This window comes from Poecile atricapillus, chromosome 6 (assembly GCF_030490865.1).
Source record: "Poecile atricapillus isolate bPoeAtr1 chromosome 6, bPoeAtr1.hap1, whole genome shotgun sequence".
Taxonomy (NCBI): Eukaryota; Metazoa; Chordata; class Aves; order Passeriformes; family Paridae; genus Poecile; species Poecile atricapillus.
The window spans coordinates 31,572,844-31,599,454 of NC_081254.1; the positions used below are offsets into that span (position 1 = coordinate 31,572,844).

Sequence of the window (26,611 nt, forward strand, 5' to 3'; positions counted from 1 at the left end):
TACTGAAGCTGTTTGCCCTTTTTGCATCCCTCTAAATAGCTGTAATACAGATCTCTCTGAGGAGTCCATTTGAAATGTGTATTTGGGAACACAGCCCAACATCTCAAAGAAAATTCACCTGGAGCTCTATGACCATCAATCACAAACTTTCACTCCTTTAAAGCTCCCATGGTTAATCCATAGGCACACCTGCCTGCCATGGAAGCATGCTAGAGAAAGCAAAATCAGAGATATTGCATCAGAAAGAGCCACTGAGCCTAGGGTGGGAAAACTGGGACACCACAATTGATGTTTCTTTTAGAAGCATTCACTCTATCAGAAAAAGGTAGATACAGCTTCTAGTGATGTACCTGCAATTCTACTGCTTGTAATTATTAAATAAACCGATTTACATTCTGCTCATATTTGAGCCCCTTCCAGTCTTGCTAAAACCCAAGGAATTATCCATCAAGCACCAATTTGTCCCTTTAAGCCTGTAGCCTAAGCTTTGAACACTCAGCTTTACACGTGGGCAAGATCCCTTTGCAAAAGTCACACTGGAATTCCGAAACAGTGAATTTTCTCATCTATTTATGTGCTTATGGGGAGATTGAGCATTCTGCTCTCTATAGATCTGACTTTCAAATGAAAGGGACACAAAAAGGAGGAGGTCTGAAAAAACATACTTGCTTATTGAATTGAAGTGTATGTAGTTGTTCCCTCAGAGTTTAGTCCATAACCAGAACTACTATGAACAGATTTGTTTTAATTTTTTATACAAATTAAGTATATATTCTATATCTTTGAGTAAGGACAAATACAGCTACTATTAGAGAAAGCATTTTCCAGAAAGTTCTGCTGAACACTAAGTTAATTCTCTCTATATTTTTCCTATTGAGAGAGCATTAAAGTAAGGTTGAGGAATTAAAAATAAAAAATATCAACCTGTGTAGCTTCTTTTGAAAAAAATTATAATATCCAATTGTGACTATAAAGTAATTCATTGAAATAAATGAGGGTTTCAGTATGAAGAAAATTCAAACATCAAAGTCCCTTGTAAATGGACAGTGGGTTTGTGCATTCTTTTTATATTATTATTTTATGTATTATTACATAGCCATAACAAGGAGCAACATTACATTTTACCCTTAAGAATTTTATTTAAATATTTCCTATATAATTTTAGAATGTCTATTGGACATACCTTTTAAAAAAAATATATTGTTTCATTAAGAAGTAGAATACCACCAAAGTAATAGCTACACACTGGGAATTAGCAATATTAGCTGGATAATCCATATTGTTCTTTGTTAAAACCAGGATGCTAATTCTTGTGAACTTAGAGATTTACTGGGGGTTTGCATACCACAGCACATGAGATCAAGACAATCTACTCTCCTTTTCCAAATCACACTTCAAATATTAACAAGGTGTTTGTACAAAGCAACCACTGTTCATTCATATAAACCCACAGCTGCATAATTCAGCAGGAGTGTGGGCGTGTACTATTGTGCTACAGAATGATTGCTATCTTAAAATTGCTATATACATGAAAGAAAATAGGCAGATAAAGCATGGAAGTCAGGGCACTATTTACAGAGGACTTACAGGAAGAAAACCCATCATGTTCTGTGTCTGTTTTTTCATTAATGTAGAGTTAATGGTACAGTCAATAAATACCTCAGCTAGATTAATTATTCAGGGGAGTTTATAAATAAGAAAGACAGCAGACAGAATAAAGCTGTTGCACTGGAACAGGAATTGCACTAGGTGGTAGTGTGAACTTGCTCCTCATGAGAAAGTGGTCAAGGATTAACAGTAATAGTTGTGATGCTCATTAAACAAACCTGCTGCTTTCTACAACCAGACATATTTTACATAGGAAATGTTACTAAGCGGAATGGGGTAGAAAATACCAAGAAATGGAGAGATTTTTCAGACTGAACTTTCAAAAAATCCCCCCTTATCTCATATTGATGCCTGTACCTCTGTAACCAAACACATGTATCTTACTGCTTCCTTAATACTTCCAAGTACACAAAAAGGAGACCAAAACAATGGCTATTTTTTCCAAACCCTCAATCATTTTTCACTCCTTCAGAAAGGCATTTTGAATATGAGTTTTCTTATATTGATCACTTATTCTAGGGGGGTTTTTTCCCCTTTTTTTTTTTTTCCTTTTTTTTTTTTACCTATATCCTTATCACCATCTTTCAGGTGCTCATGTTAGTAGGTTTTTCCAGCTTGTCTGCTGGACAAGCTCACAAGAACACACTTAAACATCTTTTGAAACTCTACTTGATCACCAAAATGGCTCAAATTTACCTCTGTGATGATGGCTCAATTCCAGCACCCCCTTGCAGCATTTCCCTTGGAGGCTCAGAGACTTCACAGCTGAAATGCTCCATTAGCGCTCACTGCAGCATTCATATTTATTTATGGGACCTGGAAATGAACAGAAACGGCACAGACAAATTACAAAACATCACAGAAGAGCTAAAAATCCCATTTCAGCCCCAGGAGGAGGAGCAGGAGCCTGGTGAAGGCAGGACCAAGGATCACCTGCAGTGAGGCTCCAGCTGCCCTGGGAAGAGCTGAGGGCATTGTTGGGATACCCAACGCAGGAACCCGAGCTCAGGAATGTTCTGCAGGTGGTGTGTAGGAAGGAGAGAGATGAGAGCACCCTGAGCTCAAATTCAGGGACTAGGAGTGGCTTAGGAGGATGTATATCCACCACAGGAGAGGTGAACAAACAAACCAAGGCTGGCATTATTGGCTTGGGGTGGTGCAAAGTGCACAAGAAAGTTGTGAAACTAAATAAAGAGTTCTGTTCCTCGCTTCCCTGAGGTAACCAGCCATTAAAAATTAAAAAGGCGTTAATAAAAAACAAACCACTTGACTTTCACTGAAGGATATTTAGGAGTATCAGCTGTTATCCATCTCTCTGTAACACTCAGAAATGTGACTTGTAACTCTGGCTCCTGATTGTAACTATGCCATGACCAATGAAAACACTCACTTAATCAGTGTATATTCCTTCTATTTTATACCACAAAATAGCACAAGTAAAGAAATAATAATAATATTAAAGTGTAGTGTGCCTGATCATCCTTAAGTCTCCAGAGAAACTACCTCAACCACTAGACTACTTAAAGTAACAAATTTAAATTACTGTTTAATCCTTTTAACACAGTTGTCTCCAACTGTATCATCAATGCAATTATTTGAACTAAAGGGTCAATTTTACGCTTCTCAGAAGATATTCAAGCAAATATGATATAGGACATCAGACATATTCAAATATCTTATTACTCCATGTCTGGTTTATTCCTGTGGAATTGAACGTACATAAATAGAATTTTTTTACAGCATTCAAGGATTCAAATAACATACATGGTAACCCTCTACCTGACAGAAGATACTGGAATATGCCAACTGTGTGGATTCACTTTAAGATCTCAAATGCACTGATATACCTTTATATCCTAAACTCTAATAACAACATGTGGCTGACATTGTAGATATGTGGTTGCATGCAAATACTGCCATCCACTCCCCAAAACTCCCAGATTTTATTTTATTTCATTCAAGGTGCTTCAGTAGAATGTGAACTCCACTGAACACCACCAAGATGTTTCAAGCAATATCTGATTCACCACTGGAAAAGTGGTATCTCACTGTGATTTCCACAAGGAAATAAGTCATTGTGTTTTCATTCACTCATGGAGAGCAGGAAGATGCAGCTCATCTAATATATAAGAAAATTCAACCAGCTTTAACATTTCATATATAGAACAGAGGTATAAACTAGAATAAATTTCACAGAAGGAATGTCATGAAGCAGTAAATATGAAAGGACAAAAATGTCAGAGTAGTTGTCATTTCTGCTTCCTTTAAATCCTTCTAAGGGATGCTGCAGCATGGTTTTACCTAGAGAATCCCATTAACTCCTGACAGCTATGGGGAGGCAGCAAGGACTGCTGTCAGCTGTCTCAGTCTTTGCTTGGTTCATCACTGTCAGGCTCTGCTATCTCCAGCCCTCCTGCTCATTTCAGCTGTTGTCTGATCAGGATTGTCTACTTTTGTCTCTGTGTACCTCTGGCCTCTGGGTATTGCTGAGATGCAACTGGCAGTAAGGATAATGGAAATGACTCTGAAGTGGAGTTAAAAGGTGCATGCAAAACTGATGACCCTCTCTATTAGCTTCAGAGATTTTTTCTTCTGCAGCAAATATCTACAGGTGGTTGTTAATCCTTTACTGAGTAATAAAATGCTTGCACTGTTCAGGTGTTTCTACAGCTGTAATTATACTTATTAGCTTCATAGGAAACTCCAAGCACATTTCCAGACCCAGATAATAAAGTTCAATTCATGAGAGTTTCTTTCTCTGATTAATACATGCCTGTTATAATCTTTTATCATTTCTTAACTGTCATGGAGTGTTGCAGTACTTTAAACCCTTAGATAATGTTTTGAGATTAATATATGATAATAAAAATTACTTGGGATTTATTTTAAGTAGATTTTAATGTCTTTTCCCTTTAGGCAGGTGGTGAATTGATCTGACAATGCCAGGGTCAGTAAAATGATGCTGCTGTGGCAGTCACAGCATCTCACAGACTGAGCCCCATGGAGTGCTGTTGTGTCTCAGGTGTGGATCTATGAGGTAATGTAAATTCCAGAGGGAAGAATTGCTCACTTTGTTGTTCTTGCTATAATTTAAGATTAGCTGCAAGTATCATGACAAGATTCTTGTGCAGTGCCTGACATCTTGCATTCCCAGCTCATGCAAGGCTGCCCAGGAACACCAGTAATGCAAATTGGTTGTAAAAGCAGAACACACTCTCTGTGCTACCATCTTACACACTTCATTTATCCTACCCTGAAACATCATCAGAAGCCCCTTGATCTCAGCTCAAGAAATGAGACCAAGTTTGCCCTACACCAAAGCAAGAGTGTCTTCAGGTTATCTCTTGATCTACTGTACAACAGGAAATGCAACCAGAAAAGTGATGTTCCTAGGAATTTACTTTCAAGTCTACTGATAAAATTCCTGCATATATCAGTCTAATGGGATTAACTAATGAGACAAGCTGATAATTAATGCGTTGTTTAGAGGCTATGGTATTTTAAAGCAGTAATGAACTGCTCAGCAATGCAATGCAGGCTGTTTTTTTTTAGTTTAGGTTAAAGGCTGGGGAGGGGTGGTGCCCCACACAGCTCCCTCTCCCAGCTGACTGCAGTGTGAAGGGGGGTGGTGCAGGTTGGATCTCACCCTTGTACAATGGGAGCATTGTCAGGGCACAGACCCCAGCCTGAGAACCAGAAAATGTTTCTTCCTGGGGCTGATGGAGTAGATGAATCACCAGACATAATTATAGACCAGAGTGTCTCTGCAAATCAACTGAAAATAGGGGTAGACAGAGATTTTGGTATTTACACATCCACCTGGCTGATTGTGGAAGGACACTTCAGATGTCCAGGGAGCCCTCTAATAAAACAAGACCCTGATTCTTCTCACTTAGTAATCATTTCTTGAGATATGTTATCTTTCCTTATCAATTCTCTAGATGTATGTATTGCATCAGTTTGAGAGATACAAACATTTATGGCACAGAAACACAGAACTCAGGGCTTGTTCCTTCTCCCAGTTCAGTAACTGAGATGGCCACTCCCCTGCTGCTCACTGTCCTGAAGTTCTTCATTGCTGTACTTTTTCTTTATGAATAGTGTAGGGGGAATTAATCATTAATCATTAATGAAAGAAATCAGCTTACCTTATAATGAGATACCAAACATGCCACGACGTTTTGGCCTTTGTGAATGACAATCACAAGTGCTCCTTGCAGATGAGCAGGGCTGGAACTGCTTCTCTTTGAGACCCAGAGCTCCCTGTAATCAGCATTTACACAATGGAGAGGAGGATTGTGCAAATCTTGAAAACACATGCCTAACTCATTCTCTCTCTGTGGATTCTGTGCTTGTCTGAAGAAAATTCTCTCTTCTATCACTTCAATGATTTAATTTCAATGGCATTAAAAAGTATGCCCAGGAAATATCTTACTTGTGTATCATACAGACTCACATATACAGAGTGCAGCAAGCAAGTTAAAAGGCACCCATGTACACAGTGCATAAGAAGCAATAATTTAGATTATTGAATTTCTGCTGTCTGTAGAGTATTGCTGCAGGATAAGAGAAAAGCTTCAATATGAAATCTTTCTGGGATAAACAGAGAAAAGCAGAGAAAATTTCTAAAGGCAAAACCAAGGAATCCTGAAGTGACATTTTTACTGTATTTGATATTTCATGCCAGTGAATGCACTTCCAATTATTTTTAAAGCGGTGTTATACTAAAAAGACTATAAAGGCCTTTATCTTCCATATTGCCTTAATTCTGTGTTATAAATTGCAAATTAAATACAGAAAAAGTATTAGCGTATGCTATGTGGTAAATTTTCTCTTTTAAAGCAAATAGAGAATTATTACTTAAAGAGGAAACAGCAGGTACATGAAGAACAATTGCTTTGATGGGTGTTTTCAAGGCTGGCAGGAAGTTTTTCAGGGAATAAAAGAGCTATTTTTCTCAGAACCCATGAAAGTGCCAGAAATGAAGATGGCCTTTGGTTTCTTGTCCAAATGCTGCATCTTCATGGGCCAGGCTCTGATGTTCAGGCTCAGATCTGGAGGCAGTGGTGCAAGCTGTCTGCAGACTCCTTACTTTTTACTGCCTCTGATGCAGGCTCTGATTGCTTTTCATACAACCAGTAGCCCCCAGGATTTTGGCAAGCCCTGGCTCCCAACACCTGGCTAACAGCATGTTCTCATCCAAAATCAGTGTTCAAGGCTCCCCTTGCCATCTGACAGCCCAGGTATCATTTGACTCTCACCTCTGGTAACTGTCAATAATTCTAGCTTTGATAATTAAGTGTTTTTCATTAATCTCAACAAAACTGAACTGTAGTAGACTACAGCTGGTAGTAACAGAAAGCAGATGATAGTTGCTTAAAACATACATTGTGCATAACGAGTATTGCAAATTCCCAGAATAATCAACACTTCCTCCTTTGCACATACCAGCATTGCTCAAATCACTTCATGGTTGGCAACTCCATCGCATGTCACGTTGTTGTTATAATGCACTTCAGGTGGATGATGAAATAGCCATTTCTTTTCACAAGACAAAAGTGTTGAATAATCCCAAAACAGGCACAGCTCCTTGAAAAATCAAGGCCTGCATGCTGCAATCACCTACAAGTGATGTGTTCACAAACAACCCAACTGGTTTTCAGAAGCAGGAAGTCCACACAGAAATCAAACAGCCCTAAAGCTTTTCACTCTCCAGTTGTTCACCCTCAGCATTTAGTGCCTGTCCAGTTACAGATCACTGAAATCTGAGAGCTTTTCTAGACATTTGCATGAACTCAGATTCAGCTATTTACACCTTGGAACAGCTACATAACCCTGAAATCAGTATTGCAGTGCAGCCTTGTACCCTTGCTTGTTGAGAATGACAATCACTTCGGCTCACTTAAAAAGAGGCTGGGTTTGACTCACATTGTGAAATACTCCAGTTAAACTTATTAAGTCTAATTGGTGTGGTAATGTTGAGTGCTGTGCTGGTTGCAACATCCCACTCCCACATTCCTTAGGCTTAAATGACTTCATGCTTTGCAGCCCTGCCTCATAACTCCCATTTAGGGAAGCCCTTTAAAAAGATTTCCCTGCTCCTCATGATTGTTTTATTTTTTTTTTTAAAAAAGTTGTGTTTCTTAACTTCAAAGCCAAAAGACTTAAAATCAAAATGCTGATGATTAATCTCTAAAGTAATTTTGAATGTGATACTGATTTAACTGGCCTGCAAAATAAGTGGATCCTGTAGCTCTTTCATTACTTTATTTAAAGAAAGAAGCTATAAAGTAGATACTTTTCATCAGTCTACACTGTATTACCCTGGCCTCTCCCAAAGGAGTTTTGCAAGATCTTCCAAAAATAGCAGAGGAAGAGGGGAGTGCATCATTGAAACCAACTTACTGGATTTACTTCCAGTAGTGGCCGACAAATTCATAAAATTCTGATAGTATTCTCAAAGTATACAAAGAACCCAAGTTCCCTGAAGAAACAACAGTACTCGAGCAGAATAAAGAAGCCCTCATGTTTACAGTCACCTTGTTGCTCTTATCAGCAAATATGATAAAAGAGCATTCCCTGTGCAAGGCATCCTCTTGCTCAGGGAGTGGCAAAGCCAGCAAGAGGCACCAAGCAGACTTTGGGAATTATCCATGTGCTGCTTCTCCTTCTGTCAGCATTTCCAGGAGTTCTTCTGAGGAAAAGATCTCTAAATCATAGCTCCAAACTGAAACCTCCTTGCCAGACATGAGGCACAAACACAAAACTGTGGTCACAAGTGGAGAGGATACCACAAAGCAACACAAAACTTTATGAAAGCATAACAGATGTTGCCACACCACATGTAGTTAAGAACATATTTACAGTGGCACAAACATAACAGTGCCCAGATGGAAACTTGCTGTACCAGGCTGAAGTTGAAGGGAATGTGATGGAACAGCACCTGCAAAGTGACTATTAAACTCACAAACACCAAGCAGGCCCCGTATCAAATCAAAAGTCTGAACCATCTGGGGTTTTTGTGATTTGTTTCCATTTAATAGAGACTAATGGCTTGCATAAATTAATATAATTTCTAATTTTCATATTTTTTTCACCATAATTTACTAGTTTACATCCCAAAAAATTAGATCAATGTACATAGTGCCCATAGGCCTTAAAATACTTTGCTGCTGGAGATTTAAATTTTTCTGTTTATATTATATTTATTAGATCCTTATTTTGTACTTTTTAATTCAATATTGTCCTCAGAATATGCACTGAGCACCAGAGTGTTTTATCACAGAAAATCACAGAATCACAAAATCACTGGATTAGGAGAGATCTTCAAGATCATCGAGTCCAACCCAGCCTTAACACCTTAACTAGACCATGGCACTGAGTGCCACATCCAATCCTTTTTTAAACACGTCCAGGGATGGCAACTCCACCACCCCCCTGGTGGAGATCATTCCAGACCATTCCAGTACTTTATCACCCTTTCTATAAAAAACTTTTTCCTAATACCCAACCTATATTTCCCATGGTGCAGCTTGAGGCTGTGTCCCCTCATTCTGTCAGCTGCTGCCTGGAGAAAGAGACCGACCCCACCTGCCCACAGCCACCTTTCAGGGAGCTGGAGAGAGTGATGAGGTCACCTCTGTGTCTCCTTTTCTCCAGGCTAAACAACCCCAGCTGCCTCAGTCATTCCTCACAGGGTTTGTGTTCCCAGCCCCTCACCAGCCTCGTTGCCTCCTCTGGATGCTCTCAAGCATCTCAAGGTCCTTCCCAAACTGAGGGGCCAGAACTGGACTCAGCACTCAGGTGTGTCCTCACCAGTGCTGAGTACAGGGGGAGAATGAGCCCCCTGCTCCTGCTGGCCACACCATTCCTGATCCAGGCCAGGGGCCATTGGCCTTCTTGGCCACCAGGGCACTCTGCTGGCTTGTGTTCAGCTGCTGTCACCAGCACCCCCAGGTCCCTTTCTGCCTGGCCACTGTCCAGCCACGCCATCCCCAGCCTGTGGTGCTGCAGGGGTTATTGTGGCCAAAATGCAGGACTTGGCACTTGGATTTATTAAACTTCATCCCACTGGATTCTGCCCATCCATCCAACCATTCCAGGTCTCTCTGCAGAGCCCTCCTCCCTTCCAACAGATCAACACACGCTCCCAGCTTAGTGTCATCTGCAAATTTACTAATGAAAGAGTCAATTCCCTCATCCATGTCATCAATAAAAATATTGAACAGAACTGACCCCAGCACAGACCCCTGAGGAACACCACTGGACTGGCCACCAGCTGGCTGCAGCTGATGACCAGCTAATTCACCTGGAATTCTCTTTGATGGAAACTAAGGCATAACTGCAGGAATAAATATATTTTCTTTTTTAAGATACAAACTTCAGATCTTACCCCATGTAAATCAGAAAAAGACTTGGGCGTACATAAAAGTTACAAATAAGTCATGCAACAACTTAGTTTAGCTGGTATTAAAATACAAAGTAAATGGGACTTAACATTTGGTACTTTTTATCTAAGAAGTGTTTTATTCTGTGAGTCATCCCATTGGGACTGCCATCAATAAAAGTATTAGAAGCTGGTTCATAATAAAGGCACAGCAGATATAAAGAATAACAATCCTTTCATATCTTTTTCAGCAGCCAAGCAGACTGGAATTAATAGAAAAATATTTGCTGGTATTTAAGGGGTTTATTTATTCAAATCTGTTACAACTGATATGTTGGAAAAGGTGACCTTTACATTACTGTTACTATCTATAATACTCATACATTATTCATACACCCAAAACTGAATTATACACCCTGCAATGTGCATAGATAGTCAGGTGCCTGCCCAGAAAATTCATTCTCTAGATCAAGACTTGACAGTGGTGCAATTAAAATTAAGAGAAAACAAAACAAAACAAAAACAAAAACCCCTGGCCCTGAACAATAACTTGTCTGAATTATCCTTATTAGGCCATTTTTTAATTGTAGGATATTATATGCACTGTGTGTCATAATGTAAGATGATTACAGTTGTTGCTAAAGAAGAGAGATTTTAGGAGAAAATGCACAAAGCTGTGTTTTAGCTGCAGGAAGAACCTTTTTCCACATTTGGACACTTCATCCCTCACAAAAACACATTCACTGATAAAACTTCAGGACAGATGGAATTTTCCTTGCTGGTTTTGGTATGGAGAGCAAAATACTTTGTCCAGCCTGATGGAATAAACAATCATTTTCTCATGTTGGTGCATAAGAGAAAAACAGAAGTCAGCCAAGAACAGAGATGAAGGTATGGATGTCATCCATAAAAAGAAGAGGATCATGGAGAAGGCAAAGACAAAATGCTTTGTTCATTTCCTTCCATCCTAGTAACAGGGGGCATGAAATGAGGCTGGCACTGCACACCTGAAGAGGAAGGAAAGGAGATGATTCTCCTCACAGTTGCACAATTACAAAGTGCTTGATACAGGATGCTGGTTGTGCTAGAGCTGTGCATGAGTTCAGGGACAGCTTGGACAGGCCCATGGATGAGAAATGCTCAGACACTTCTAAGGGATGGAGAGTCAGCATTTTGTTGCTCACTGCTCCCTACCCAGATCCCAGATAATACTGAAGCAGTTAACCCCATTAAAGTGCAAAGATTTCTAGAAGCCAGCACAGAAGTGCTGACGTCTGACAATGCTGCTGAGCTATGAGCTTTCCTGGTATTAGTAAACTAGCATAGAAAACCCATTTCATGCCTGTCAGCTGGAGTAAATCCTCTGACTAATTTGTTACAAGTATGAGGATACCTTGCTCTCCCAGTAACCTTGTCTTAAACACTGGAGGGGAGCAGTGGTGTCTCACTGGCTGCTGAAAGGCAGCAAGAACATCACTAAATAATCACTTCATGTCTTCTGAGAAAAGCCTGGGTAAGTTAAACTTCATTTGATGCTCAGTATTGGCTGGAATTGATCTGTAAAAATTGCATAGCGCACATTTATACCTGGGATGTGAGACAGCAATGTCCTCATCTTAGGTAAAATCAAAAACCCTCCAATATTTTGTTGTTTTAATTTTAACTTGGCAAAGTCACTGAATCTTGTAAGTGATCTGAAATCTGCACTGCCAGATTGCAGTTGAGTCCATGTAGCAGCAAAGGGTTCAGGTATAGTTTAGTACTGTAACACCAGGTTTGAGAAAGTCTTCTAAGTATAATTAAGTTATTCACATTTCTTGATCTCCCCTGAGAACATAGGAACCAAAATACGCTGCACAGGTAAAATCTTGGAATTCAAATTATTCAAGAATAATTTATTGAATCAACTAGATTTATTTAAAATGTTGAGTGACCTGCATGTGCAGTAAACTTTCTTTCTGAAGTGTGAAGAAATGGTGAGGATAGAATGAAATGAGGGTTTGGTCCAATATTATACATAATAGAATTAAATCAGAAGGTAAGATTAGATACTAATTTTTTGTGGGGCCCTTAAATTATAATGAATCAGCCTTTCTTTGTCTATGACCTCTTAATGATATAAAAAACAAGCATTAAGTACTTTCAAATGTGATGCTTTATCAGAGATCTGAGTATACCACACATCACAGTTCTGAGTTCTATTGGCTATCACTGAACCCAGTTTTGTCTGGGATGACCGAGGATAACTTGGAAGCAGATTGGTTTGGGGTTTTTTTTCGTATGTGAATCTTTTAAACATTTCTTCATTTTCATTTACTTAACTTCTGTGGGTAACTGGTTAACTGATCAATTTGCAACCCAACAGCAGACTTTAATCATGTGAGCAGAGGATAACTCAATCTTAATGTGACTAATTCAACACCAGTGGACTAACTTAAAGAGATGAATAGAAACTCCCTGAACTCCATACTAACCTTGATTCTCAGTTTTCTATTGGGGACACAGAGTTGGAATATTTGTTTCTACTACATAGAGCTGAAGAAGTCAACCTTTCAAGGCTAGCTTTACAAAAAGAAAACGGAAAGCCTTGAAAACACCTTTGTACTTAGCATTTGTAAGAATCACTTTAACCCAGTTCACATTTGTGTGTGCTAGATATGGAATAACTCATCAGTCAGTGGAAAGGATTATACCAAAAGGGAGTCTCCCCTTCCTGTACACCCTTGTCTTAGGAGGTGTCAATAGTCACCCGTACACGTAAAGGGTTTAACATTAAAATGTGGAGATGCAGGTTTTTCATTTGTGTCTACACAGAATTATAGAATCATTTAGGTTGGAGAAGCCCCACATACACCTACAGGAACAAAGATTTCTAGGAAAGTCTGATCCGAAACGTGAACATAATGGTATAACAATAATATAGAACTACGTGAAGTGACATCATTATCAAAACACTAAAAAATAAAATTACTGCAATTAATACAGTTTAATTAGGAAGATTCATGGTGATTGAATGTGGTGACAATCTGCCCCAAGAACTATTCTCCTTGCTTTAAAAGCATTTCTATCACCTTTTCAAAGAAAAGTCAGGTAATTCATCCAGTACCAAAATTAGAGATAAGAGATCTACAAGATGAACAAATAACAAGTGACAGACTAAGACCTTTCAATTTTTTTATCATTTTTCTTACTTCTTTCTGCATTTTCTCAAGTGACAGTTTGAACCTTGCAAACATATGCTACCTCATCCCAAAACACCTTGTTTGTGTCTTCATGTTGCAACACTGTAGACTTAGATACCAAACAGAAATATTAATTTTTTTTCTAAAACTGTAAGATATTTAAGGCAGAGATCAGTTCCAGGAAGGATCATTTTACTGTTAAAACCGTGGAGTGGAATGCAAAGGATAGGGACTCTGCCACTGCCACCGTTGTGATGTTAAGTCACAATCTCAACTCAGCGTCGCAGCAAGATGAGCGGCCCCGCTGATCCTGAAAGGCCCTGTGTTTGTTTAATGTTCACATCACACCTCCCAGCATTTTTTAGACTGAAAAATAATAACCAATGGAGGACAATAACAGCCTGTTTGAAACTTTGCATTAAGTGGGTGGAGTCATGCAGCAACTGGTCGGACCTGGTTGGTGTTATCTCGGATGAAGGCTGACAGAAGGAGATCTCTTCTGGCGTTACCCAACGCAGCCACAGATGCAGCTGGGAACCCAAGCACTGTGGAGCAGCAGAGGGTGAGCATCCCTCTGCCACGTGCCCTTGGAGGGCAGGCACAGAGCTGTCCTGCTTCTCTCCAGGCTCCTCAAAGATCTTCTGCAAGTTTTGCCACAAGCAACTGAGAGGTTGACCCTGAGAACTGGCTGAGACTTGCCAAGGTAAACTGGGATGCACTGGAGCCAAGAACATCTAAGGAACTGAAATAAGGATCGTGATGATGAGGGGTAGGGTATTTGGTGAGTGGCTGGAGGAGAGGAGATAGAAGCAGGACGTGCTTGAACGTGCACTTGGTTTCACAGGGATGAACTCTTTACTCCTAACAGTGTATTATGGACTTCAGGAGACTGGGAAGACTGGCCAGGAAGGGGGTGCAGGGCTGGACATGACGTGAGATTTTTTAAGAATTATCTATTTTCCTTTCAAGTTGCTCATGATAGTAGCGAGACTACACTTAAAAGACTTTCCCTGCTTCACCTTGGAGTAAATGATGGGTTCCACTTACCCCCATGCTTATCCATCAGCTGGTGATTAAGTGATCAGGCAGATGAGGGCTGATAAGCATGCATAGCTGATAGCAATGATCAAAATCAGTTTTCAAGACCAGCTGTATTATTTATAAGCACAAATTAAGTTTGTTATTTGGTTTGTTTTTTAAAATACAATCATTGATAGCAGTTCTGTTCTTTTCTATGAAATCCCAGGACAAATATTGTTGCAAATCCTGTAAGAATTTAATTTGCATAAACTGAAGCTCTTTAGAGAAAAAAGTTTCTGTTTGTCAAGGACAGGAAGACGATCTTTAAGGATTCCTAAAGGATACCCTGATTATGCAAAATCTCCATGACAAACAGAAATAATCCCAAAGCTATTTTCTTGAAGCCTTACTATTTTTGAGGAGGAGTTACGTTTTTTGGATCTAACTTAGAAAATGACTGAAGTTTTGAGGAGTTTTAATGGGTTAAGGGAACCCTTAGGTGAATTCCAGATTCTAATTTCAGTTATGCTTGAATTGTGTTCTTATTCACTTCAGATGCTTGCAGTATGGATCACTACTCTTTTTCTTCTCAATGCAGCCAGAGGTGAGACATATAATGAATAAAGTCTAAAAAGAGAAAAAATTATGTGCAGCTTGCACTAGGATATCTATATTCTAGAAAAAGCCTGTTCATTGGAATAGATTTAACGTAATTCTTCATTAGGACTCATTAGTTTTTTAATTCTGTAAAGGTTTTTGCAGCTAGCAAACAGAATGGGAATCAGAAAGATATTTTTATATGGAAATTGATACTGAAATTCTTCCAGAACATTATCCCCTACCCACCCTCAACTCACTCATGGTAGGCACAACCCTGGTAATGAGAGCCTAGGCACCTACTCTTCACAGTGCCATGCAGAGAGCAAGAAAATAGTCTTGGTCCAAAATTTTTCTTTAATCACAGGAAAGAATACACTTTTTAATAGCAATAAAAATTACTTGGGATTTCACAACTGTTGTGCTATAACAGTGTGGGAGATGACAATTAATGGTGACACCAGCATGTCATATTTGCACCATTACTGCAGTAAAGGCACAATAGAAATTGTGAAACCGGTCCTTCAGGCACAGACCACACTTCCTGAGGCTGTGCTTTGCTGTAAGCTTCCACTCAAATTCCACTTTATTGCTTCCACTAAAATCTTACAGTGATGAAAAAAAAAAGGAGATGCTTAATGTCCATTGTGGAGCAACCAGAAGTATATATTTTAATGTTTTGTTTTCTTTTTGCTCCTTCGTGAACTGTTGCACAAGAAATAACAGTTTAGATAATCTCTGAAGCTTAGGACTCATTTGCAGGACTACTCTGTGCTGACAGCAAAAACTGGTTTCTTCCCTGGATCAAGATTTTATTGTCTTTTTCCAAGGCCTGTGTTAACACTATGTTTGACCAAACACATCCTGAGTTGACCAGGCCAAGCTCCAGGCTCTGTTTGCAGCAGGAAGAACTCGTGAAGTTCAAGTCCTTGCTACAAGCACCAGAGGACAACTGAGCCCCTTAATGAAAAACGCTCAGAAGTTCCCTCCTGACCCAAATCAGGCTTGTTTGGCTCTCCTGGTGTAACCCTTCTCCTGCCAGGCTCATGCACAGAACCTGTGACATTCCCAGAACACTACTGTCTTTTTCTTTGTGCACCCCAGGAAGGGAAGTTTGCTACAAAAGGCTTGGATGCTTTTCAGACAGCCCCCCATGGTCTGGGATCCCGGGGAGACAACTGGCAGGCCTGCCCAGCTCTCCAGATGCTGTGAACACAAATTTCCTTCTTTACACCAGGGATAACATGATGAAATATCAAGTAAGAAAATGCTTTGTTTTTAAATACTGACAGTGTACAATACATTCAATAAATTGTAGGGACAGTTTCTTTTCTCACATATTTTTGTTCATAAGACTCCTGGGAGAACCTCCAATTCTATATTAGACACATGATAATTTTCTTCCATCTTTTTTCCTTTTTCCTCATTTCAGCTCTCAGAGGAGCCAGGTATATTTACAACATATTAATCACAGCCCTCTAACACAAGTTATTACAGGTAAAAAGCTCCAGAATTACGGGGTTTTATATAAATGGCAGTCACAATCAGCAGAGGTGTTTATTAAGTCACTTTAGAACAAGTCCAACTCCTCCAGCTGAGAGGGCCTATGAGGTTTTAACAAATCAGTCTTTCACTGAAGGTGAGATGCCTGCTAATTAGTGCATGACATCCCCCTTTTAAGTCAACAAAACCATAACAAAAAATATGTAAGAGCCAGCACTTGGAATTTCTTTAAAAGAAAATAATGTCTTTTTTCTCAATACACACCAAAATACCTACAGCCTCTGAATTTGTAAGCCCTCTGGGCTTTCCCATAAAATATAAATGAAGCAATGAAGGTCTTATCTTCAAAGGAAAAAAGAAAGAAAAATAGGTATAGTTTCAAAGTCAACCACATAATACCTTTCAGAAGATGCTATCTTTGCATTTCTATGGCCAAGTTTGATAAAATCTTGTACTTACATGGCATGTTGTACTCGTATATCACAAAGCATTGTGCAAAGGATGCCAGTTCAATTAACCAAAGAGAAGCATTTGTTGAAGAGATTAATTGATTTGCCCTCAAAAGTCAGTTTAGGAATGAGAAATAAGACCCATTTCTTCTGGGTCTAGAACTATGCCTTAACCATTGGGGTACTCTGCCCTTTATCAAAATGTACAGTGGGATGGAACAGTCACATCCTTGTTGTGTTTGTTGGTTGTTTGGCTTTTTTGGCACAGAAAATTTCAGCCACAAATCCTTCAACCATAAAAACTTCGAATTTCCGAGCACACAGGAAAACTCGTTTCATTATTCACGGCCACCTTGCCGGAGCAGATCTGCCCTGGATAACGAGCATATGCAGGGTAGGTACAGCTGTTGTTTGACACTTTCCTTGTATTTGAAACTCTAAATATCCACATCTGGCTTAAAATTCCCATGTAAAATGTACACCTCTGTTCTCTTGTTAGTTCAGGGGATATATAAAGAACACAAAAGTCAGAGTGAAGTTCAGTTCCACATGACCACTGTCATGTTCCTGGCTATGAGTATAGAGCACTTCAGCCTTCTGCTGAGTGCCCTTTTGCTGCATTCACCTCCACAGGGAAAGCTATAATAAATCGATTTTTCAATTCCTTGCCAATAATAAAAGGGGGAGGGGGAAAGAGTGAATTTTCTCACCTCAGCAAAAGGTCACAATAAACATGTCAGTTTGAGTGACACATTTGATCTAATAAAACCAAAAGGCTTTGTTCAGAAGATTGGTTTCATTCTACTCTGGCACATTTCAAAAATGAAATTGTTTCAGAATGAAAAACAAAATCAGAAAGTTTTATTGGCAAAAGTGTCTAAATAGAATATTTTGGTTATAATGTATGAACTTCAGGGCTGAAAAATTCAAGCACAAATTTGAGAATCCTTTTAGATGATCCAAAAATAAACAATTTGAGGAATAAAGCTTGGACCTAGTTTGGTAACAGGGGTACTGTCATTAAGAGAAGTTGGTATGTTAGAGCCAACCAAGGCATCTGGAATGGAAAAAAGAGCTGAAGGAAGCTTGTGAGTGTCCTCTAATCACTGGTTCCACTCTGCCTCCTTGTGTTGAGCTTCAGCATCAGTAGGAATTACAAAAGATGTGTTAGCATTGGTCACACGAACAAAACAAAATGTAGTTTACATATGCCCTGCTACAATTGCCATTAATGTCTGTTCCCTTCTCGTTGTTGTTTTCCTGTTCTCCACCAGTCCATGTTTCACTCTGAAGATGTGAACTGCATTTTGACAGACTGGAGGGGCGGCTCCAGTGGTCTGTACACGGACGCTGTCAACAACGTCCGCATTGCGGGGGCCGAGCTGGAGTACCTGGTGAATTTCCTTGAGGTAAAAAAATGTCCCTGGAATATGCCCAGTCCACATGGTAAAGGTCATGCTTAGAGTGGCATCTTTTGGCTTCATTCAATAGAGCAAGGAAGAACAAGAAGTACAAGGTAAACCAGGTCCAAATGTTATAAAAGGGCTCTAATCCCACAAAAATGAAAATACCTGCTTTAGTGTGGTAACAGATTTTGCAAAACTAGCATGACTTTTCAGCAGTTCAAAAGGTTTGAAAATCTGAAATGAGAAATTAAATCCCCTAGATTTAGTGTATGAGGATAAGATGGTCAATAGCCATGAACACCCTGAAAATGAAGGGGGGTGGGATGACTGGGGAATTGCTTCTCTTTAGGTAGGGATCCCAACACCCAGAACTGTAACTTTCCACCAGAACACTCATCTCCATTGCCCAGTGATCTGGCCATGTCCTGGCCATGCATGGGGCCATGCTGCAGTGTCACTGCCTTGTATACCCATATATACTGTTTTTTTCTCCTTTCCATAAACCTTCACAGACAGAGTATGGCTACTCTCCTGCCAACATCCATTTCATTGGCCATAGCCTTGGAGCACACGTAGCAGGGGAGGCAGGGAGGAGGAAACCTGGCATTGGAAGAATAACAGGTACTGCAGCTATTTCAGCTGATAAAATTTTATATTTTCACTCAAGAATCACTGCTGCTTTATAAACACACAATACAGAATGCAACGTGGTTTGTCATAAATAACAGTGTTCAGCCAGCATGGTGGCACACAAGTTGTGATGCAGTCACATATAGTTTTCTTTTAAAAACTCACTACTTTCTGCTTTTCTTCTCCCCCAGTCAGTTCTTTTCTCTGCATAGATGTGTCTAAGCCATGCACACAGTGAGCAGTCACACAAGAAATTCAGGGAAAGTAGACTGAGAGCTGTGTTTCTTTATCTCCAAAGAGACCTCACTGAAACTGAAGGGATACCATTTTCAACCAAGATATTCTAGAAATAAAAAAAAGATTTCTTGCCAAATAAAAATTCATAAATAAATCTACATGCTCAGGGTAACGGATGAAGATTTCATATTTTTCAACAAAATAACAAAAGAAACCACAGCAAACCAAACTTTTTCTTACACCATTGTTCCCAAAAGTAAGCCAAGCAGCCATCAGCATTTTACTGTGCTGCAGTGCCTCCAGTCAGCTTTCTGTTGATACCCTGTCTGTTTTTCTAGCTGTGGAACACAAAATGGATTTTTATATGTGGAGTAAAGGAAGAAATATAATCCCATATATAGCATGTGGTGATATACTATTATTTACTCAATAATCTGTATTTCCATTCATTTAGGTTTGGATCCAGCTGGGCCCCTTTTCCAGTACACTCCCACAATGGTTAGGCTGGATCCTTCAGATGCAAAATTTGTTGATATAATTCATACTCATGCTGGTCATCTTTTCTTTGACTTTGGTAAGTTTTCATTTAAAGGCTGCCATTGGCATGCAGGTTGGCTACAGAACACCTGAGACTGACCTGCCAGGATCCATTGTGCATTTCAGCTCCAGGGATTCTTCAGACTTGTGGCCACCTGGATTTTTACCCAAATGGTGGGAAGAAGATGCCAGGATGCAACCAGCTTCGTGTACCTCCTGCAACTCGGGATATCAATGACCTGATGAGAGGTAAATTTATTTTAAAGAAGTAATGCCTCATTGTAACTTACAGTTAGAAAAAAAAAGGTTAGGATAAGCTAAGACCTTTATATAGCTCAGATTTGGAACAGGGAGACAATGCTCAAAAAGAGAACATTTAAAGCTGCCTCTGAAATATCCTCCAATTTTCTTTTGTATTAACCAAGGCAAATTCTAGATGAAAACTTCAGTTAAAGTATGCAAAATTGTGCATCACGAGCTTTCTGAGAGCCTGCCACTGTGCTGACAGGCTGACCTCAGTGGGAATTCCTCACATGAAGGACTGGTAAAATTTCATTCATGGATTATCCAAAAATGAGTATTTTACAATCAGAGCTCTCCTTCTCCCTAGGAAGATATTACTCCCAATACTACTGGGATTCATCCATGCCATCAAGTTTTAGTCTCTTCAAAGGGAACAGCCCAAGGTTAGAAATATAAAAGATGATAAAATGACTGCTCCATTAGTTATTCTTCAAAGAAAGCTGGGAAGTTAATCAGAATTACCCTGGGATCCAGGACAATAGATCCACAAAATCCTGTCTTCTCATCCTAACCTAGAGAAATGAGAGTATCTGTTATTCACAGCTAAATGTTTTGAAATCCTTACCACTAGTTAAATAATTTGCTTTCAAAAATGGACTCCCTTAGAACTGGTTGAGAACTTAGTAAAAAAGAACTGAAAGTGGGCTGTGCTCAAAGTCACTTGGAACAAAAACTCTTTCCAATTGGAATGCATAAAAATGTCTGCATTTAAATAAAAAAAATCAAATATTTTCCAGAGACATTTCACAAAGCTCTTTGCAATGCTTTGTCATGAAGGAGGAACTCAGCTCTATTGAACACGAGCAGATGGAGTTGGTTGTTCATGCAGCTCCTAAAAATAGACACAGTCTTAACTCCCTCCTCTTGGTTAAACCATACTTTGTTTGGTAACCTCTCTTTTGTTGGTTAATGTTTACATTTATGTAGTGTTTGTATGTATGAAGTGCTTTAGAAATAATATTTAATGATTGTTTCCCTACAGTTTTTTGATGCAGTAGAAAGACTATAGATGTTAAGTGAATTTGCCACCAACATCAATTGAGCCAGCTGTAAGAGCTGGGGGTTTAAAAGCACAAACCCTTCTGAATTCAAGACGGAGCTACTAAGAAAACATACTCAAGAAGGCTTGATGATGCAGATTATTTTCAAGAAAAACAGACAAGTGCTTTTCAGAGAGATTTTACTGTGGGTTTCTTTTCTTTCCTTATGGAAAGAACAATGTGTCAACTGGTCAACACCAACTGGTCTATCTTTAAGATGTATAAATATTGCCCTTAGGGGAAATTTTGATTTCACTACAAATTGTGCTAGCCTGAAACTACTTCAGTGCCTCCCAGACTTCCCCTGGTGGATTAGTGAACCCCCACCATGGGCTGAAGTGGAATAGAGCCCATTTATATACAAACAACCTAACTTCAGTATATTGTGTTTTGGTATAGGAGAGACCTTGGAATCAAGGAAGATTCATTTGCTACAAGGGACATGTAAATATAACTCAAATAGCACTTTCTTCTTTCCTTACTGGCTGCTTGTAAATTTCAGTCAGATGGGAGAAAGTACTTTTTTCAAAGAGTTCTGACAAAATCAAGGACACATTGCCAAATATCCTGCTTTTCAGAGGATTTCACAGAATTGCTATCAAATACCTGCAGATTTTATAGTGCTTAAAACCACCAAAAGTTACTGAATTTAAAATAATTGCTAAAATTACCTTTAATTCTAGAAATTAGTGGAAACTGTGATTTTACAGAATGCCATGTTTGGTAACTGTAATAAAAGGAAAATGACTTCATTGTAACTACTGTATGCTTTACACAAACGGTAGGTATGAAATATTCCAGTCTGTGAAATATCAAAGGGGAGTACTCCCAAATGCTTCTTGTTCAACTTGGTGATCTCCACCTCTGTTAACAGCTACCTCTTTCCAACAGAAAAAAAATATATGTAGACATAAGTACACCATCATAGTACAAAACCAAATAATTCACACTTTAAATGTCTTTAAATCATTGCTACTTCTTTTACCTCAGACATCACTGTATATGCAAGTGCTTTTGAGGAAAAGAGACCCCAGAATGTTTATTTGGCATGGACTGAATGTATTCCTTTAATCACTTTTTACCTGTTGGGGTTTTTGTTGTTTTTTGTTGTTGTTGTTTTCCCCAGCATACAGATCTTTTGGATGTGGACATAAAAGAAGTCTCAGGTATTATGCTGAGAGCATCACGACTCCAAATGGATTTGTTGGGTATCAGTGTGACACATACCGAGAGTTTGTGCTGGTAAGTACCAGGTCTGGATTTATCTGAGGTCCTATAGCCCTGCCCTCCTTCTTTTAATAATTTCTGGGACAACTTCTACACTTGGGATCATGGGATGTGGGCACAGGGGACACTCAGAACCACTACCTTCATTCAGACCATACCCAAACCCAAGCAATTTCACAGAAGAGAAGTGATAATGATCATTTAGCCTTTTTTTCATCAAATGCACAAATAGCCAAAGGTCCACAAATACCAGTTTGAACAGAACCTCACACATATAAAAACTGAACTACCTAAATATACCAGTGTTATTTTTTCTGACTGCAATTAATCTGCTTTCATGCTTATCTTATTTTACCTTCTTTTAATGGATGTCAAGGTCTTGATCTGATTGTCTGATCTGTGTAGGTAGATTAAATTCATTAAGGCTCCGAATGGGAATAAAGGATAAAGAGGTGATGGAACAAATCCCAAACTGAAAGCCCAATTTTCAGTATTCCTAAACATAAATATTTTTACCATATGAGTGAGATATCCAACCAGACCCCCTTGGAAAGGTGGTTATCCATCCTATAGCCAACAGAAAACCTCCCAGTGGATCCTATGGAAGATGAATATATTACCTGGATTTTGCAGATCAGGTAGCAAGCCACAATGTTCTTTATGGTATTTACTTCTGGTCTCTGCAAGACCACAAGGAATTAGGCCAGATTTCCAGCCTGTTTCTCTCTGATTTTCAACAAGATGAAATAAGCTGACCACCTCAACTCCTTTTCCAGCCACAATGATAAATACTGAAGATATGACTTGAACTGAGAATCAAGAACCTAAAAAAAACCACAAACAAACAAACAAATAAACAAAAAAACACTGGGGAAAAGCTGAAACACCCTAATTTCCTAAAATTTAAGAAGTGAGATTAAAATAGATGATGTCTTATAGCACACATTGTTATTTTCCCCCCCAGGGAGACTGCTTTCCATGTCCAGAGGAAGGATGCCCACTGATGGGTCATCATGCTGATAAATTTTTACATAAAACTGCAAAAGAAGAGCAAAAAGTTTATTTAAACACAGGGCCCTCCCCTCCATATGCTCGTAAGTGCTCATTTTGTGGTGTATTCTCAAGTGCCAATGAATTATGTGTGAAAAAGGACCTTACACTTCTGCAGAGCTGCTGCAGTTGATGAGTTGCACTCAATAAAACATCTAGAATTTTAGGTGTTAGGAACATGCAGTACCAGCATTATTTAGGAAAGCTGAGATAATTGTAAAAACAGAACAAATGATGCTCATCTTTGGGTTAAACTTGGTTATTATGTGATAGCTTCAAAAATTCTATAAAGCTGAAATTGGGAGGAATTCTATGCTGGAAGTGCATAATTTCAAGTTCAAAAATGTTGCATTGTTTTTGTTGGCAAAAGTTTATAAAACTGGATCATTTCAGGATATTTTTGCCAAGCTCATCAAGGGAAAATGGCAGGGAGCAATAAGAAATACAGTTTTAGTTGTGATTAATGTAGAAACAGCCGCTGGACTGGGAAATAGGAAAATTAATAAGTGAACTGCAATTCATCACAGGTGTTTTTTGCTTATAAGTGCATTTGTGCAATCCTTTTCTCTCTCTTAGAGATACTGAAACATATAAGAAATTTAACCCTTAGGAAAGAAATCTCCTTACAGCTGTAATCCATTTGATTTTGCTTTCCAAGGCTGGCGAAAAGAGATACATGTCAAAGTATGTGCAACAGAAACCATGAAGGGAAATATAGATGTAGCCTTGACTGGAACTAATGGGTTCAGAAAAAAATATACCATTGACAAGTAAGTTTAATGTGGCTGTTGAAAACATGGCTCTATCACATGGAATGTATACACAACTATTTTTACATGTGTCACCTTGCGCTGGGTGGTCTGGGATTTACACTGGTAATAAAAGTAGCTGATAAGTGATTGAAGTTCCCTGTGCTGCAGATTGTGGTGAAAATCTGTTTGCAGGTGCCTCTTGATCTGTCTTTTCTTTTGCTGTCTGAGGCTGAAGTTAGCATAGCAAAGTGGGAAAGAGCTCTGTGGCTGCTGCTGGACTCAAACATGATTTGGTGATCTCTGAGAAGACAAAGAGCTCAGTGATGTACATTCATCTATTTATCCCCTCCTCTGGGGAATATGTGAATAAGAAAATTGCAGCTTGCCCATGGACTGTGCTGGAATATGGAATTCCTGTCCACTCAGCCTGGCCTGTTCCAGTAAATGTGAATTTAAATCTCAATAAACAGATGCTGGTCAGCAAACCAGCTTCAATATTACAAAGCCAGCCTCCTCTGTGTTTGAACACTTTACTGGTCTGTACCAGGAGTCCCTTTGGTTATAAATACACCACTGCAGCAATAAACCCACAGATAATTTCAATGCTAATGTCACACTGCAATGTGTGTTCTGTTAGTGTGAACAGTGATAGCACAGAAGGCACAAATGTAAACTATAATTTTCAATTTCCTTCATGGTTGAGAGCAACCAGAAACACTGAGAGGACTTTTTGACTTGGATTTGTTTGAAAATAGATCTTATTTTTCAGAAGTAATGTATAGAATAAATCATGGCAATACTGACAAAAGCTGTGCTAACTGATGTGTGTTTTCATCCTGAAAGGCACAGGAATTTCAGCAAATCTATAAAAAATACTCATAAAATTCGTTGTATTCAAAGCCCCAACTCTGATGGAACCCCATAGCTCATCTTCCTTCCTGCCTATAGCCAAGTTTTCTTCTCCCCCTCGTGTGTAGAACACAGAACATCACTTCTGTGCTTTTCTTCTGGCAGGGGAACTTTCAAACCAGGGAACACATACTTGAACTACATTGATACAGAAATTCCTGGGAACATATCAAAAGTTGAGTTTCTCTGGAAAAAGCATCTAGGTCATGTAGACAGAGGCTGCATGGGAGCTGAAGAAGTCAGAATAATATCTGGGGAAAACGGAAATATGTAAGTACATAATCTAATGATGTAAAGGTAGAAGTTTTTCTCCTAAATTGCAGTTTCAGGTGTCCAGCTCTCGATTAGCACAGAGCACAGCACAGAGGAGCAGCTCTGCAGAGTTCCACACTCCCTGCCTGGGCAGGGTACTTCGTGCTGACTCCAGCCAGAGCGATGGGCCTGGCAGCCACTGGCATCTGCAGGATGTGAGATACACTTTTGGAACATACCTCCTGTTTAGTTTGAACCAAAATTAATCCACTTTATGCCTCCACCCCTCTCTGTCGTGTAAGCCAAAGTGTGGTAAGTGGGGAAAATGGAGGAAATAATTCCCTTCAAAAGCACACTCCTGTCCCAAATGGAAATGAGCTGAGCGAGCCTGATCAAAAAGGCAAAGACATCCTAAAAATTGAAAGTTAGTCATGGACTAGTCAGTCTTAAAAAAAATATTGATAGCACACACTCTATGCTCTCAGCCTATTGCAACTTAGGCTTTGACCTTACATGAAATAAACCCAGGGTTTATATTGATTATGTTGGCTAGCTGCTATGAAAATGTCCCATTTTACTGACAAATATTTCCTGAAATTCTCTCCCCTTCCCAGGTCTGTGTTCTGTGGGTGTGGGACTGTGCAGCCCAGCATGTGGCAAGCCCTGGCTCTTTGCTGAGGGCCAGGAATGCCTGGAACACCACACCAACCCTCACCAGCTGGAAGAGGATGCTGCAGTCAGCAGCAAAGGATTATTTTCTATACCTGAAACAGGCATCTTCTTTATCAAAACTGAATTGTATTACTGAGGAACTTGAACTTTCTGGGAGCCTTCAATAAGAAATTATTTTCTCTTTGCCAGTGAAACAGAATTTTCCACCTCTAGTTTGTGACAATACTGAAGTCGGACTTGAGCTACATCATTTGGATTAGCACTGCCACTCCAAATTTGTCAGCATTTGGATTGTATTTGTTAGCAAAACCAGACCACTAAGAGTTATCAGCATCAGCCAAAATAAACTAAGGTTCCTTTGTTTCAACACAAGCTACACACAAAAATTCTTTAATTTTTTAATTACCAGCTGTTGTCTAAGGCATGCAACTGATTTTTGCATCTGATGTGAGGTTTATCATTTGGGTGCAGAAATTACGTGTATCAGTCACATTGGGCAATTCTGTTGTGTCCCATCCTGACAACCAGCTATTCCAGAACTCCAGTGAGGTTCACCAGAAGGTGTTGCTGTGTTTCACAAGGCTGAATGTGGCTGATGAACAGGTGTGTTTCAAATTATGCAGCAATACTGCTTTTGAGATATCAGAACCCCGTGACCTCCTGTGAAGTTTGCTAAAGGAGCTTGCTCAGGATATAAATCAGGTGTCTGCCTCCTCAGAGTCACTCTTCAGTGCCCTTTATTTATCATTTCCCCACGAGCAGGACAGGACCAGAAACCATCTTGAGTAGGAAATTCATCCTTCTTTACCCCTTAAAGATATTTCTTGGCAAGATGCCCTTCTTGACTAAGA

At 39.4% G+C, this 26,611-nt stretch overlaps 1 protein-coding gene across 1 annotated transcript; it reads left to right on the forward strand.

Annotated features, from left to right (window-relative positions):
* The first annotated feature begins 14,751 nt into the window (after positions 1-14,751).
* LOC131580642 (pancreatic lipase-related protein 2-like) lies at positions 14,752-25,927 on the forward strand. The gene is given in 12 exon segments (XM_058842056.1): positions 14,752-14,800; positions 15,898-16,052; positions 17,014-17,139; positions 18,020-18,154; positions 18,664-18,772; positions 19,473-19,592; positions 19,682-19,804; positions 22,025-22,140; positions 23,090-23,219; positions 23,834-23,945; positions 24,942-25,110; positions 25,703-25,927. Coding segments are annotated over 12 exon segments (1,569 nt in total).
* Positions 25,928-26,611: the final 684 nt, after the last annotated feature.